Source organism: Apis mellifera, linkage group LG5, assembly GCF_003254395.2.
Source record: "Apis mellifera strain DH4 linkage group LG5, Amel_HAv3.1, whole genome shotgun sequence".
In the NCBI taxonomy this organism is placed as follows: Eukaryota; Metazoa; Arthropoda; class Insecta; order Hymenoptera; family Apidae; genus Apis; species Apis mellifera.
This window is the reverse complement of record NC_037642.1, coordinates 12,878,154-12,896,800: the sequence shown is the minus strand read 5'-3', so window position 1 is coordinate 12,896,800 and position 18,647 is coordinate 12,878,154. Positions and strand designations below refer to the sequence as shown.

General features: G+C 35.6%; 1 protein-coding gene across 1 annotated transcript in view; it reads left to right on the top strand.

Annotated features, from left to right (window-relative positions):
* LOC408865 overlaps positions 1-18,647 on the top strand; it is a 125,639-nt gene that overhangs the window by 9,479 nt on the left and 97,513 nt on the right. The window contains exons 2-3 of the mRNA XM_026440916.1: positions 15,223-15,923; positions 16,690-17,126. Coding sequence (XP_026296701.1) covers positions 16,781-17,126 — 346 coding nt within the window. The 5' untranslated portion in view covers positions 15,223-15,923; positions 16,690-16,780. The remainder of the gene's footprint in view (positions 1-15,222; positions 15,924-16,689; positions 17,127-18,647) is intronic.

Here is an 18,647-nt window from a genome sequence, read left to right as displayed (position 1 = left end):
ACGATTATTAAATATTCAAAGGATGTATAAAAATTAAATGGCGAAATTTTTAATCTCTCGCGAGCCGGCCTTCGAGCTATTTAAAGCCCAATCGATCCAAGTATATCTACTTCGAGTTTATAAAGTTTCGTACGCGATCGACACATTCGCCATTTTTCGACTAAAAGTCATCGAGGCGACGAAATGATAACTTACCGACACAACTGTCGATGCATTTCTCTCTCTCTTACTCACTCACTCACTCACTCACTCACTCACTCACTCTCACTCTCACATTCCGTGGAAATTAAAAACGACGATTCACATCGTGGAAGAGCGAGATATTTCCTCTTCAGACGGTGAAATCTTTTTTCAAATTTCCGACCAATGGTCGTTCAACACAATTACGATCGTGTCTCCAAAGATATACATCCGTATTAATAATATCTCGATCGATTTTATTTTCCAATGAAAAATATAATAAAAATATCAATTATTAAATTCAATCAAATATTTCAAGAATTAATAATAATGGAAATAATGGAAATCTTTTTTACACTTTGTAATTTCTACTCCAATATTCTATTCAATATTCTGTGAAAATTTTAACGCGACATTAATCATCCACGATCTTTTATATAAAACGTTTTCATAATAACACGCGAATACACTCGAAATTCCATCATCGATCGAAAGCGTATATTCGATTTCAAGCTAAAGAAGTGAAACGTATCCTCCGCTGAACACGTCGCAATTATACCTTCCATCTCCCGTTGTTAATACGTTCCCAAACACGATCGAAATGGGGAATTTTCATCGAAACTCGAATTGAAATAACGGCGGCATCGAGCCCACTCTTGATCGTTGTTTGACGCGTTCCCTAAATTATCGCTCGTTACGCGGACGATCGGCTAGATAGAGTGAGAGCGTGCGTTCGCTCGTCCTTTTCTCCTCCAATGGCAAACGTCGACCGCTTTTAACGGTCGAGGAAAAGGAGGGAAGGCTAAGAGATCGAACAAAGAAATCTATCCACGGTTCGAATGACTGTGTATACTCGAATAACTTGGAAAGTAAAATATTTTAATCGATCAAAATTTTGTATTTATATATACATACACGAGACGTGTTGATATATTTATGAAAAAAAATAATTATTATATTAATTATTATATTATTTATATTATTATTATAATAATTCATTTGACGAAGACTTTTTATCACAATATCTCGAAATTGATACATTTTATACAATTCAAATTCAAGTTATAATAAAATATTGCAGAATTGTTGTTTAACTTGACATTGCATTTTCAAAAATGTTCCATGAATGTATCAACAATTATAAATACGCAAAACAATCGAAACGAGTCGAGTCGAGTTGTAAAAGAGAAATTTTTCGATTTTTCAAGAGAAAAAAAAAAAATCGTTTTATCAGCATTTTGTGCGTGCATCGTTTGAAAAGAAGTAGATTCCTAAATGATATAATGCTCTTTAAACCATTTAACTCCCCCCCCCCCCCTTTGGACATTTTTACGTTCTCTAATTTCCTCTTATCGGAAGAGAGATATTACTTGTCCTATTTGCCTGGCCAAAAGTCTCTCTTCTTTATCGACCTTAATTCACCTCTGTAAGCACATTTGGATCCGCGACGAGACTGCGCGATCAATCCTCGAGGCGATGCGCTCGCATTAGCGAGACACAAATTTTCGTCGTAGTTAGTGTGTAATAGGTGGATGAGTTTATAAAAACGATCATTAGACATTCCGAAGGAATGAAATTTCACTCCGTGGGAAGCGAGTGGATATAAAGCTCTATCGATAAACCGGAGATCGCTGTTGGTAATTAGAATAAGTTTGGGTTCGGATCGATTTAAAAAAGGAAAACCGTTGGATTGAATTCTTTTTTCTTTCTCTCAACGCAAATTTGTTTAAACCCTCTTTATTTTCTTTTTCCTTCGTACGAGATTATCGAGATTATTTATTTATTATTTTTTTTCATCGTATCGAATAAAAGTGCAATTTTTTGAAATTTTTATCTTTCGATGGTAACTGCACGATATATTATTAAGAAATCGGATTATTATTACGCGTAATTTTTATACGAAACATTTTTTCTGATATTGTCGATGTAGCCAAGACTTGTGAAACGATCGGACAGCCTGGATTTTATTTTCAACAGCTCGAGTATTTTTAATAGCCCAACGGTAATTTACGAGCGAGCACGCTTTTCAGATCCTCGATTTAAACAGAGATATAGCAGCTATGGCCATTTCACGAGTCACACTTGCGACGGACCACCGAGCGCAAATATTTTGACCTCTACGCGACTCGCAATATTTCGAATAATAGAAGCCAACTGGACAAAATTATATTTTTTGATATGGATTTAAACAGTGATGATCCAACGAATATTTATTAATTATTAACGTAATTTTGCAAATCTTTGCAAATCAAATATGACGGTAAAAAAAAATTAAAAAATTTCTAATTTTCATACATTCGACTCTCGTTGCGTGAATTTCTAATACGAAGTAATTATTTAACTTTAAATTTACAAAATAAAAAAAACTTATCGATAATTTAGAACGATTTTAAATTGAAGAATTATTTTTTATACATTTGAAAATAAATTTTGTTTTTAATATATAAACTATTAGTTCCTCTAACCTTTTCTTAATTTGCATTTTCACTGAAAATAATGATTGGAGGAAAAACCAAGGCCAACTGTCTTCTTGATCAGATCGGTTGCAATAAAATAGAAATACAGATGGGGTAGAATTGAACACCGATACAATTCGTGTCAGAGTATAGTTATATATAGAATCATTACAATCGTGAATCAACAGTAAATAGTTAAAGTAAATCGTTCGCTCAGAGCTTATAATATAAACGATTGTTACAGTCGTACGACAGTAGATGGTAGTAGCATCGGTTCAGGCATCACATTTGCGCGATATATTCAGTCGTTCAGTTTAGACTTTAACGGATGGTCGTAGAAATAATCGTGCGTCTATATATAAGATGTATATAAGATTCTTTAGAATATTGAATCGTTGAAAGGAAGTACATTCGTTGAAAGGAAGAGATAATACTCTTTATCCATATTAAACATTTTTTTCAGGAGAGAATTCTATAAATGGAATTAGCAAATGGAAAAATACTTCTCATAACCTCACATCTTTCGTTCTATGATACTCGATATCCTTTACTTAAGAATTTATTTATCCTCTGTTTAAGGGAGAAAGAATTAGGAAAAATAAACGTTAAATCGAAACCTTTGAATTGGGATCACGGCTCAATTGAAAGTTTTTAATCCTTACTCTTGAAAATCGATACTCGAAGAAGAAAGTTGAAAAGAAACAGTTGAGGGACAATGGAGATATTATAATAGACGGTGAAGAATCGAGGAAGAATCAACGTTTTCCAATTTCCAAAAGTTTTCGTTCAGGATAGAGCTTCGAGACTTCTGTTCCGTCGGACAACACGATTCTCTTTAAATACGTTGCATTTCCCTTTCGATTATTCCTCCGAGAAAGAAAACGAGAAATTCCCCCCGTCTCCCTTCTCAATCATCCAAGTGATCTATCGGGATCGATAATTACTTAGGCAGAGATCGAAGGGGAGGAGAAGGGAAGGATGGAAACGGAGACGAACAAAAAGCACCTTCGAATTAGTTACTCGATCCTTCGGATAATTTATCACGAAAGAAGCGAAACTTTGAAAGGAACGGTTGAATACGTGTCGTGGACGCCGATGGATCGTTATGGTTTAAAAAAAAAAATAAGAAGAGAGAAGAGAGGAAGGTGAAAAGAAAAAAAAGAAAACGGACTGCTATTTCTCATCCGACTAAGTGGTGTGCTACCCCGGTGTGCTCGTCGAAATGTTGGCTTGTGAATTTTTCGAGATTAAAAGTGAATCGTGCAACAAGTAAGATTGATAAATAACGTGTTTTTAAAAAAGGGAAGCTGTTTATGATATATAATATCATCGCGCTCATAAAATGTGCAATGAGTTTAACTTCAAATCGAAACGTTCGTGAATGTTAATCTTCTGATCGACCATAAATTCATCGAAGAAATAATTAATCAGAATTTTAAAAATAAATTGATAAATATTTGCAAAAAGTTTGATGATTTTTTTAAAATAAAAATTTAAAAAAAGGATTGTTAAGAAAATTTTTTAAATTAGGTTAGGTTTAACGTCGAGTTTTTTTTTAATCTTCATCATCGATTTAATCTAAACTATTTTTGTATAATAACGTGTCTTGGCAACGTGTTGAAAAAATCGAGATTAAGTAAACGAATAAAATGTATGAAAAAATATATTTATTTATATTTGACTGTCGTTAATAATTGACATAATTGATCAGATCATTATTATTATTTCGACTAGATCATTAAACGATAACGTTAAATCCGTATTGTCCTTTGGATAATGGTGTAGTTCAAATTAATGTCATGTTTGGAATATTCTGCCAAGTTTCCATTGTGCGCCACACTCTCTAACTGCTTTGAGCGAGCTACACGATGGATTATACCTCGATCGAGTAGTAACGCCGCAAGTACTTTCACCTAGATACCGTTTTGCATCAAAGTAGTCACTTATCGGAATTATTTAATCGACAAAAATGAATTTTTTTTCCTTCCACGAACAATTCAATATTTTCTTCTTCTTTTTTAAATTTTCAAATTTATAATGGTAGTCTACCACTCTTCTGTAGGTTGAGTTTTCAATTTGTTTCGTCACGTTTGCGATAATCGAACGGGATTAGGATAGGAATAACCACGTGACTTGCGTGTGCCTTCGGCGAATTTGCACGAGCGTTTATTAAATAACGGAGAATTATAGATCCTCTCTCTGCAGAAATATTTACGGATTATAAACCGAGTTGAATACGGTTTAGTGCACGATCACATTAGCATTAACACGAAATGAAATTGATATTGTTGTTCACGCAGGATGACACGTATATAACTTGCCAAATTTCAAAAAAATAATAAATATTTAATAAAATAAGTATAAAGTATACTTTATGAATTAACGACGACAAAATAACGACTATTTCTTTTTTATCTTTTTCTTAATAATTTTCAGATCGTAATATTTCCATCGTCCTATTCTATTTTCTTCCTGTTTAAAAGAGAGCTGGAAAATCGTTTAATGGCGAAGAAAAGTGACGCTTTGCAGTTTATGATATTTGTCACATGTATTGATTCAAAACGACGATTTGTATCTAAATTTCGATGCATTAGTCCAGCATAGAATCCAGAGAATTTTAATGTCGATATGATATAAAAATTTTTTTATTTCTCATTAATATAGCATAACGATAATTTAATTTATAAATATAATTTCGTATTTGAGTATACGAATATAGATAGCTTCGAAAATATTTCAATCTTGGATGATTATTTTAACGTAATTTCATAAATGAAAATAATTTTTACAATTTTGAATATTTTATATTTCATATTTTAGCTCTTTTATTTTTATGTAGCGTGGTAGTGTCAAGATAGTCAACAAAACGTTCGAAGAACTTCTCTTATCTTCGTGCCGTCCCACGAGACTTTTTTTCAGCAGCGAATAATATTGTTCATTGGTGGAAAGAAGTCTCGCGGAACGAACGCGAATCTGATTGGTTAACGTGGAAAGAAACGCCTAGTTTCACACGTATTTTTGTTTTTACCGTGGTATTTGTCACATATACTAACCCAACGACGATCTGATATTTAAACGTCGATGTATTAACGTACAAGCATAAGGTACAAGTATAGAATCCAGAAAATTCTAACATATCGATATAATATAAAAGTTTTTTTTTCTCATCAATAGATTAATTAATATTTCATAACGATAATTTAATTTATGAATATAATTTTATATTTCAGTATACGAATAAGCTAGACATATATAGGTAGTTTCGAAAATATTTCAACTTCCAATCTTGAATGATAATTCTAACATAATTTCATGAAAATGAAAATAATTTTTACGATTTTGAATATTTATATTTCATATTTTAGCTCTTTTATTATTAGATGTCAAGATAGTCAACAAAACGTTCGAGGAACTTATCTTATCTTCCTGCCGTCTCGCGAGACTTTTTCAGCAGCGAATAATATTGTTCATTGGTGGAAAGAAGTCTCGCGGAACGAACGCGAATCTGATTGGTTAACGAAAGCAACCGTTTCTTTTCACACGTATTTTTGTTTCTACGTGTATGTATCACATATACCAATCCAAACAACGATTTGTATTTAAACCTTGATGCGTACGTAGAATCCAGAATATTCTAACATACCGATATATTATAAAAATTTTATTTCTTACAATATACATAGACTAATTACGATTTGCAACGATAATTTATAAATATAATTTCGTATTCGAATAAAAAAATAAGATAGATATATTATAGATAGTTTTCAATCTTGAATGATTATCCTAATATAACTTCAACTTAACTAAATGAAAATAATTTTTATGATTTTGAATATTTATAAATATCAAATTGTAATTCTTCTATTATTATGTAGCGTGTGATGTCAAGAAAGCGTTTGAAGAACTTCTCTTATCTTTATGCCGTCTCGCGAGACTTTTTTTCAGCAGCAAATAATATTGTTCATTGGTGGAAAGAAGTCTCGCGGAACGAACTCGAATCTGATTGGTTAACGAAAGCAACCATTTCTTTTCACACGTATTTTTCTACCATGGTGTTTGTCATCACATTTACTAACCCAACGACGATCTGTATTTAAACATCGATGTATTAACGTACAAGCATAACGTATAACTATAGGATCCAGAGAATTCTAATGTATAACGTATAACGATATAATAATAAAATGTTTTTTTCATTTCTCATCAATAAACTAATTAATATTTCATAACGATAATTTAATTATAATTTATAAATGTAATTTTATATTTGAATAAGACATGTATAGTTTCGAAAATATTTCAACTTTCAATCTAGGATGATAATTCTAATATAATTTTATGAAAATGAAAATAATTTTTACAATTTTGAATATTTATATTTTAGCTCTTTTATTACTAGCGTGATGATGTCGAGATAGTCAACAAAGCGTTCGAAGAACTTCTCTTATCTTTATGCCGTCGCGCGAGACTTTTTTTCAGCAGCGAATAATATTGTTCATTGGTGGAAAGAAGTCTCGCGAAACGAACTCGAATCTGATTGGTTAACGAAAGCAACCGTTTCTTTTCACACGTATTTTTGTTTCTACCATGGTATTTGTCAACACACATACTAACCCAACGACAATCTGTATTTAAAATATAGAATCTAGAGAATTCTAACGTATCGATATAATATAAAATGTTTTTTTCATTTCTCATCAATAAGTTAATTAATATTTCGTTACGATAATTTAATTTATAAATATAATTTTATAGAATAAGCTGAAGATATATAGATAGAATAATTTTTATTTTCATTTTTGAATATTCATATTTTAGTTCTTCCACTACTGTGTAGCAGCGTGTGGTGTCACGATTGTCAACAAAGCGTCTGAAGTGAGAATAGGCGGTCCAAGCAAAGGATCCCTCTTGCCCCTGTGCCGTCCCCCCGAGGCTTTTTCCCACCACTGAACAGTAGCTGCAAGAGTTTTTCGAGGTTGGCAAGCCTCGCGACGCCTCCCGCTTTCTCTCCGTTAATCGATCTCGTTTCGCACGCGTATCCACCTTCGCACGCAATCCAATCTCCGAGTCGAGTCTCTCGTTTCTTATCCCGATTAAATTTCCTCGAGAAATTCTTCGAGAAAATGCAGAGTTTCGCTCGTAGCCGAATGCACAAAGCCGCGTGTTTCCCGATTTAAACTTTTCACAACAAGCGACGGATGGACGACGCTTATACCTTTCCTCGAAACTCGACTATCTTTTCTCCATTTCTTCGACTCTGCGAAACACACGGAATGAAATATCGGGCAATTGTTGCAAAGAAAATCTGTGTCGCGTATGTATTTCGATTGATCGAGTTAAGAGAAAACTTACGTTTAAAAATTATTTCACGATGGAAAACGTACGAATATGCCGGGCAAAAAGAAGGGAATAAATCGTAAACAACGGATTAAGCGGCGATAGGTGGAGCGAGATGTCATATTGTTGGAGGCACTTGGTATGTAGCACGGTCCGTGGATGTACGCGAAAGCCCAGCGGGGCTATACGCTCGTAGGAAGATAGTCGCTATGGCAACCAACGGAGACGTGTACGCACAGGCGCTTCTGCCGACGCCTCGAGAGACGTCGTCCTCGCGTAACACCCGTTCCGAATGCCAGACAATATTGGCCCAATTATTCACCGAACCCCCACCCCCCACCGGAAATGATCCTATCGTCTTGACGCGTCGTCGCGTCACGAACTGTCGTGAATTTTCATTTCAACTTTTTTTCTCTCTCCTTTGGAAACGATTTTATATATATAAAAATTATATATTTATATTATATATATTATATATATAATATATAAAATATTTATTTATATATATATATATATTTTTTTTTATGTGAGTATGAGATTTGCTCGATATAGAATAGTGTGATATAGAATCGCTTAACGAGATATACTAGGAGGAATACTTAAGTGGAGACTGTTAAAGCGAACTCTCCGTGGAGCGTGTAGTTTAGACAAGTTTGGGAGAAATCTTGACGCATCACTGGTGTTGCTAAATGCCTTGAACAACGTTACTGGACGAGAGTTACGTAGCTTCATGTTCAGAGAGAGAGGTTACTTCCATTGTGTAAATAGGAATTTCGTCGGGCAAGACGAAATTCCCATTTCTGTGTATTATTAACTAACCTCTGGATGGCGTGAAACTTTTGTTTTCATTAAATGTTAAATATCCGTTTCAATTTTCACCGGTGAGATTATTATAAAGAAATAGAAATGAGAGCTCGATTAGATTCGTTTAACCGATCTATCAAACCCGTGACTAAAAGTCTTCTGCTCGAGACGAGAGATGAAGCACGAGGAGAAAAGCTTCTCCCGTATTACCTTTGGAACGTTTTCAATTCGTAGATCGATCCGTCTCGCCTCGCCTCGCCTCAAAACGAACCGCAATTTCCTTCTAATATCCACGTTTAATTAGGGTTGATCGAATTGCCTATGTATTCGAGGGGGGACTTTATTACCTTTAATTCGTTCCAAGTTCTCGATAGGCGAAACTCTCTCGAAACGCGTATATACACGTATAATTCACAGGGCTCGTAAGTTTGACGTTTAGGGGAGGACGAGAAGCGGCGCGTAATGGATGACTCGTGTACATGTATGTATACATGTATGTATGTACGCTGGTAAACGACGAAACGATGATCTTGAATTATAATTTTCCCCGTTCCAATGGACGGGATATTGCGACGCGTGAATGTGGCGCAAAGACGCGTGTATGTATATATACGCGGCACACGGATGATCCACGGGGAATCACGGCGGCGGTGTTGAAATCCAACCTCGAAATGGCTTCATATTTGATGGAAGCGCGGAGTAACAAAGCGAGCGTATACAGCTATACCACGGGGGAGAACGGTGATTATATTTGTGACAATGAAGAGTGATCCTCGCCGGATCGAACGGCCGGGAATCTGTTTCGAAACGCGTCCGACCGAAATTGCGGCTCCCGATCAATGAGGATAGGTTCGTTAAGTCCTTTGTCATCGTTCCATCAGAATTTGAACGGAACGCTTCCGTTCGGCTAAGGAGATAGTTGCTCGGAAGACGAATGCTTTGCAACGGAAATTGGGCATCAACGATAATTAGATTAGTAAGTAACGTTTTTTCTCGAAAATAAATATTTCGAAACTCGATTGAACTCTATTAAAATTAGGAAAATTTTAAACCGCTATAACTTCGAAGATAGTGACTTTCAATCGGCGAACGAGAGATCGTTAGAAGCGCGAAATCTTATTCTTTAAAACGCATTTTTATTTATCCCGATACGACTTCCAGTTCTCGAAATATCATCGTGTAAAGAAAAAGTTATTTTTATTTACCAAGTCTTTGCTCGGCCGTCTCGTCTTACTAACTCTACTCAAAACAAAACTCGATTGAATTCTATTAAAATTAGGAAAATTTTAAACCGCTATAACTTCGAAAATAGTGACTTTCAGTCGACGAACGAGAGATCGTTAGAAGCGCGAAATCTTATTCTTTAAAACGCATTTTTATTTATCCCGATACGACTTCCAGTTCTCGAAATATCATCGTGTAAAGAAAAAGTTATTTTTATTTACCAAGTCCTTGCTCGGCCGTCTCGTCTTACTAACTCGACTCAAAACAAAACTCGATTGAATTCTATTAAAATTAGGAAAATTCTTAACCGCTATAACTTTGAAGATAATGACTTTCAATCGGCGAACGAGAGATCCTTAGAAGCGCGAAATCTTCTTCTTTAAAACGCATTCTTATTTATTCCAATAGGACTTTTGGTTCCCAAAATATCGTCGTGTAAAGAAAAAGATAATTTTTACTTATTATTTCAATCCTTACGCGGACTCGCTCGCACCTCGTCTTACTGACTTATCCTATCTCAAAACAAATAAAACGAATCTTGGAAGGACGTTTTCAAGCAGTGTAAATTACTGAACAGTCCGCTTATAATTTCTGCATTGTTTCAACGGAAACTTTGAATTTTTATATATCGGTAACGAATCGAGATATCGGAATACAAAAAATATGGCTTCAATAATATAATTTTCTGTATATTTCCTAACTAAGTTTCGATATTTGCGTGAAAAAAAAATTACTTGTTAAAAAATAAGGTATCTTTGACAAATAAATTTTACATTTGATCAAAGAATATATAAAAAGCATGTAAAGAAATCTGTCGATCGATGGAGCAAAATTATAATACTCTTATCGATTTTATCTTTTTAATTATTGATCCACAGAGGTCAATCAAAGGTTATTCTATTTTGAAACCGCTAGCAACGATCTTCGTAAGTTCGATTCCAACCCGAAACTTTTGCATTCGTATAAACGACGCCTCATTAAATCGTTTCACGTCGCATTGGTATACCACCACCAGCTCGTCCATTAGCTCGGATATCCTGGCTACGCTTCACGACTCTGACTGAATACGCTGCAACGTATCAATGTTTATACCTATATCGAAGCCAGATCGTAAAAGAGAGGCAAAGCAAAACCTCGTTCAATCGTTGGGATTGGGATATTTTCAGTGGTCGCATTAACCTCGCTTTCCAACTCTCCGCGTCCAAATTTTTCCCGCCATTACGATTCAACCGTTGGATATGCCATTTCAGCCAGTTTATCTTCCGCTCAATGCTCAACGAGCAAAATAATGCTTATAAATAAGTTCACGATTCTTCTTCCAGTCCAAGTTTTAAAACGGTTTAAATTACTTCTATAAAACCATAGGATGGAAAAATATGTATAATATTTTCTACTTTTCAGGAATAAGAAACTTTTTTTGTTAATAGTTCGATTATTTATTCATCGATATTAAAAATTATGAGACAATGAATAATTTAAATAAATAACTCGTATTTTGTATGATGTAAATATTGGAGAAGTTTGTAAAAAATAAATGAAAATTTATCGTCGAACAATGTGCGAATGTAACGCAGGGATGCCAATGTTTTCTAGTGAATTCTCGATTAAACGTTGGCAACGTTCCAAAAATCCCTATATCCTCGTGATGAAAAGGGCTTAAAATAGTTCTTTGAATTCACGAAGAGAAAAATAATTATATTGGTAAATTAATTTGTAATTAATAAATTATTTCACTTTTTGATAATATTCATTAATTTCATTATAAAAAAATATAAAACGTGTAATTAAAATTCAATCTTGAAATTTCTTTCGGTTTCTCGAAGTAATTCGATATTCGAATAATACGAGATTCCAAGGAAGATCGATGTGTAAGCCAACTCCTCAAATTAAATAAAATTATTCAACAAATTAATATTAGATCAGTGTGCAAAACACTGTCAAAGAATTAAAAAAATAGTATTCATTAGTATTCATTTTAATTTTCTTTTGTATATTTGAAACAAAAATTATTCTCGATGTATATTTTATAGAAATAACTCGCAACGTGTTTTTACACGTATTTCATATTCGGTGTGAAAGAAGGCTTAAAATTCCTGAAAAGGCGAGAACATACAGTTATCTATTTGTAAAACGGTGCAAAACTTGCAAACAAAACTCTCGAAGCTTTTACGCGCCGTGTTCTTGCGGCTGAAACTATTAGAAGCTTTTAAGTGTTAGCCTTTTGAAAAATGATTCCAACTTTTTATTCAACGTTTCGTCCGGTGTACAACGTCGTCTGAACATCCACGCGAGTCTAATAGACGTTTTTCCGTCCCATCCTCTAACACGTGATGTTAAAGATGATAGATGATGGAACAATTAGTTTAACCAGTTGAAAAGTAATTTTTCAAGCTTGATAAATACACAGCAATAAATAACAAATTTTTTTTCCAGAAGAAGATCATATTTTTATTTCGACAAATTGAATTCTGCGATTCAAACGATTATAGTTTCATCCAATTAGAATTATTTATATATATATATATATATATATATATATATATATATGTATTACGTTACGTTTAATTTATCGAAATTGGACAGCATCGAGTTCGTCTCAATCAAGCGAGAGCCTGTATTCATCGTCAAGTGTGAAACAGAAATGCGATCCCTTGTCGTATTATCCCGTAACCGATGGATCGATCATAGGCATTGCTCGTTTGCCGAGTAGATATTCTTCACGGTCGAAACGGCCCAAGATATTGCGCGAAATTACGCGAAAAATCAATTCGTCTTCCTTATCGACCGAGCGATTATTTATTTACATGGAATATATATTTATTCGTATCAAAAAATTAATTAAGAATCGAAACAATTATAGGCTCGTAGAATTTTTAATTTCGACCTCTTTTTCCTCCTCGCGACCAATTTCTTCGATCTGTTCCGCGAGCGGAATATTCCGGTTATCGCGGGAAGGAATAACTGGAACAAAGCGGCCACGAACGCCGAGGACCGGTGTCCAGGACGAGATATTCGCCGTCCTTTGTCCACGGGAAATAATTCGATATATCGGGCTTTTGCCCGTATCACGATCGTCGAGTGTCATCGCTACTGTCAAAGTGTCCTTTTTATAGGCAACGGGAGAATAATAGGTGGAAATAATACGTCAAGCCAACTGAACGCGACAGCTGAATGTTCTGGCTGGTCTGCGCGCGCTCCACTGCTGCGCTTGTCCATTCTCCCTTCCCCTCTTATCCTCTCGCCACGTTCCGTATCCTCGCGTCGAGATGGTTCCGCGAAAAATTTTTACTTCTACGCTAAGTAGAATATGAAAGAGAGAGAAAGAGACAGACAGAAAGAGAGAGCGAGCGAGCGAGCGAGCGAGCGAGAGAGAGAGAGAGAGAGAGAGAGAGAGAGAGAGAGAGAGACCAGTGTTCTAACGCTTGGAAAATAACTCGAGTAAACTTGACGTTCGAAAAGTTCGCTTGTAGAATAATAAAGGTTCCGTCTTTGACACAATTGATATAGTATCTATCTGTCGAACGTTCTTCTACGTTTGAAAACTTTTTTCTTACTACGTTCGATCGCGTAGAATACTAGTCGCGAAACTTGAGAACTTCTTTACGCATGATACCGAAGTAATTTAATGGAAATCTGTCTGTGGGGAATAAGTTTCGAGAGACGGAGTTAATTGATCGGGTTATTAATGCATCGGATGTAACTCTAGAATTCATCGTGAGGGCGTCCCTGTTCAGGCGAGGGTAATCGAAACCCTTGTTTTGTTAATATCGAATCGCACGACTCGTTCACCGTTCCTTTCTGGTGCACTGGAGCTTTCCTTCTATTCAATTCAGGTCACGGATAATTGATATTAGCCATTTTCTTGATGCTTCTTCTAATCCCTCACTCATTACTCGCTCATCACCGCACCGAATATCCAATTCTCAAACGGTGGACGCTATTATAACTCGACTTCGCAACGTATCCCGACCGCGTAAATTTCCTCTTACGAATTATGAACAAGATACATTGCCCCCATCTAAACGTGTCTCGTATGATATTTAGCTTGGAAGTAAATGGAATAGGATGCCTTCTAAATGATGTGTCTAATTTATGTGCGAGGGATTTGTGTCGTAAATCAAACGTGTGCGTTTTCAAAGGAAATATTAATATTGTAATTGGGAGATATATTTCATTTTTTTGACTAAAGTAGTTCTTTTTGTTTGTTGGTAAAAGTAAAAAGTAATAAGAAATAAATACAATATTAGAAAGAAATATATATATATATATATATATATATATATATATATTTGAACTACGAAAATTATATTTTATTTATTTTAAACAATTTTACAATTTTCATAGCATTTATTTATCTACAGTTATCTACCGCGAATTTATTTCCGAATTGTTGGAAATAGTAACGAATGAAGCCTGTAGATGGCTACCAAACAGACGCCATGATGTTCTTCAGTTAGAAGCGGTAGTTTCAGCGTGTTTTGTCGTAACATTTTTTCGTGCTTATGCTTCTTAAATCAGTGCTATCAAATGTTTTTTATTATTGTGCAAGATCCATTTTTCGCGAGTGATATGTTTTTGTTTGATTTTACCAGATATCCACTTTTATCGCTTCCCTCCGTTTACAATCCATTTGGCTATCTTGTTTTTCTTATTCCGAGACAAAAGATGAAAAACGGTAGAATGGATTATTTTCGTTTGTAACATTACTTGTTACTTGTTGTTGTATAAACTCGTACAAGAAAATCACAAATATTCCAATTACTCGTAATTTTTTTTAGATATTGTCTATCTTAACCTAATTTAACTTGATTATAATGTGAGAATATAAGTACTTGTTTATAACAAATTATATCAAACAGAACAAATAATAATATATTTACAGCGGTTTACACAGTGATTTATATATTTATTTAGCTAATGTAAAAAAATTTTCACCAAATCTGCAAAAATCTTATAACCTCTGCTTCGCTGTGCAAGCATTTTTCGTGGCCAACAAATATTATAATTCAGCTTAAAATAAAAATTGCTAAAAATTAATAAAAAACAGAATATATCTATATAATTCACTATACAGCAGAATTTAAAAGATTATAATTCCTTCTCAATTTTTTTCCATTCAAAAACTATCGATCGATAAATTCTCGGATAAAATTTCGATTCTAAATCCATCTCTCGACAAACAACACGCTTCAAACTAACTCTTGTCTATTATTTTCAGGTACCACCGCGCTACACACTACTTCGGTGGAAGTTAAATCGTGATCGCTTTGGCGAGAGGGCGAAGGACAAAGAGGAGCATTGAGTGCTTCGCCGTAGAGCTCGTCGAAGAAGGAGTACAAGCAAGCACGTGACATGAGTACCGTGACCCGAGACACTTGTTGCACGACTGCTGTCCCTTAAAGAGTCTCGTATACACGGTGTGTTCCTTCAGTGCGACGAGATTAGCCAACGTTCGAAATAAAACGCGAGAGAAAGAAGAGAAAAGGAAGAGATAGATACATGCGCGTGTCGTGAATTCTGTTCAATCTCGCGTTTTCTCGATACGTACTCGTGGCATGTCGGTGATATATCGTTTTAATCAGCCTCGTAAGAAACCGCGTTTCGTGCTCGAGGATCATCCGTTGACGAGCGAATCGCGAGTGGTAATCGTGTGATGCCGTTAAGACGAATTTCTTTTGTTTCTCGACTGTTGAGTGCACGCGTGTTTCGCGGCTCTGTCTAAGATCGGTGAATCGCGGTTTCGCGAGTTTGATCGCGCGAAAGGGAGGAGGTCGATCGTAGGAGGAAGAAAGAAAGAACATGAACGTGATCGTGCGCTCAGGCCGGTGACACCGGTCGAGATTGTGTGTGCGTGTGTCTATCTTCGCTGATAACTCCCAGTTGGTGGACTCTCACTGAGACGACGGATATCTTTGTTCGGTGAGATTATATTTTGTATTTCATTTCTTTATCGATATTAAATTGATTTTGGGAAAAGTTTGGCAACTGAATTTTTATCTGATGTGCATATAAAATTTATTTATATTATTTTAACGATAGTTTAATTCATAATCCAGTATGGAATGCAATTGATTTAACTAAATTAAAATTTGAATATTGAAATATAAATTACAAAGATTAATACGGGTACAATTCGCATTAAAATATTTAATTGACTGTTATGCCTCTTGTTCAATATCGATGATAAATTGGGTAATAATTTGCTCGCGATAAAATAGTAAATGGGCACAAAATGATGAAAAAAACATGGGATCGTGTAAACATTGCACGAATAAAAAGTACGAAATAACAACGGATCCGTTATTTATTTCGATTTGATTTGTTTACCTTCCGAGCACGACTCGTATCTGTCCACATTGTCCGAAATGTCGAAGTGTCGGTCGGTAAGAATTATTCCATTAGCCGGCACATATGAATCGATTATTTTTATACCCGAAATCAATTGGGAATCAATTTTCTTCAATTTTCTCACGAAAATCATCTGATCATCTTTGAAAACGATTTCAACGATTATTAATTCCAATATCTGAACAAAATATCATCATCTATACAACTTTCAAACATTCACACGTTACAACGAAGATGACCACGATGACAAGTTCAATCGATCGTATCTCGCGTTGATCGATGATCGCGAGCTGCGTTCTTTCCAATCGAAGAATGTATCATAAATTTAATATCGTAGGTGGATGTCGTCGTCGGGGTTGTAGAAGGGTGGTGTATTCGGCGAAGGCAGGAAGCAGCGAAGAACCGGAAGGCTGGATCACCTCCGTGGAATGTCTTCGGGCGCCAAGCGGCTGGTGCAGTCGCTTCGGGGCCGCAGCGGTGGCGGGAGGGGCGGAGGCGGCGGCGGGCGGGGGGAGGGCGGGGGCGGGGAGGGAAGCGGGGGCGGCGGAGGTGGCGCGAGCACAAGCGCGACCAGATTGTGCCACTACGACAGCGGTCACGAGCTCGACGAGATCTCGGTGGTTGGCGCCGCCATCAGGGGCAGCGAGGGCCTTCCCACCCCCACCACACCCTGCCACTGTGGCGGCCTCAAGTACGGGAGCGGGCAAACGTTGTACAGCATAGCCGGTCTGGTGCCCCCTGCGCCCGCCGCGCCTGCGCACGGAGCACAATCAGGTGAGCGATTTTCCATACGAAAATTTAAATTCAACTTTGTTTTCTAAAACGTGTATCAATTAATTATTTCTCTTTCTAACGTATTCTCTATATGTGAATAATTATTTAGACTCTTAACCTTTTCTGTGCTTTATCATTATCCAAGGAGTGTAGTGGGGGGAAGAGTCGAGCGTACGTCTAAAGTATGTCCGTTTTACGTGTGTTGTTGAGAGGCGCTGCATGTCAGTTCTTGCGTAGGATAAGCTCGAACGAGCCAATCGAAAGAAATAAGGATTTTGTTCGAAACAAATGTATTTCTGGATCACGATGCTGAAGTTCTAAGTATGCTTTTAAAGTTTTCTGCCGATTTTTCACAATTTTCTTCCTTAAACAATCTCTCGAGTCTCTAAAATTCCAAGTGAATGTTATCGTTTTGTGGTGAGAAATTTTTAAAACATATGTTTTTATCTAAGGTGAAATATTTATCATCAGAATGTGTTCCTCGATATCGTACGTAATTTTTGTTTGATTAAAAATGATGAAATGATGTGGATGAAATTTTAAAGTTTGCTTTTACTCCTAAAAATTGACTTTTAAATAAGGAACAGTGTTGCCAAGTTTACAGTGGATTTAATGAATTAATTTTATACATGGATGCTATGTAAATTGTATTTTTGATTAAAGAAAGCATTTTCGTAGAGATACACTTCCGGAAAGTTACGAACGTAAACTATTCCCCTCCCGGTGTATTTTATTATTTTTAGACGTTATTCGACTACGTATCGTTTTCTTTTAAAATGGTAATAAATTCGGATAACCTGTTTCTCTCTCAGTGTTTGAAAGAATAGATGGAAAGGGCGAGGATTTCCATAAGCAAGTGGATTATACAATGTCAGATTCGTTCTCTTTACACGTGTCCCGCCATTTTTCATTATTGTTTTTTCCATATTATTATTTTTAAATAATACGAACATTTAATATTTCGACGCGACCGCACGAATCAATATCCGCATTATCCCTACAAAATGTACATCCACTTGCATAAATATTCATTTGTGAGGGAAATTTTAGATTCTCCCTTAATTAACCGTATCCATGCAAGAAGAACTAACGTTTATTCATTAACTAACATTAATTCGAGATCATATCGACGAGTTTACCGTTACACAATACCGCTTCAATTAACGTAAACAATGTACCCGATAAACAATTACATTTCCATGGAAATTGTAGACGGATGGAAATTGATTTGAAAAAAAAAAATAAAAGGAGGAATAAATTTGTTAAAAATATCTCGACGCGTTATTATAATCTCGTTTCTTTTTTTTTTCTTCTTAAATTTTTGAAAACGATCTCGATAAAAGGCAATGCACTCACCCTGCTCCCAGGTCACTGTACTTTCACAAGTTTCCGGAAATTCTTCCGCCTTTGCGTTCCGACAGAGGGATATTTCGCGTTCAACAATTCTTGTTGAAAAAAAACTACGCACCATTGTTCGCTATCCCCCCCTCTCTCTCTCTCTCTCTCTCATATACCGCGTTA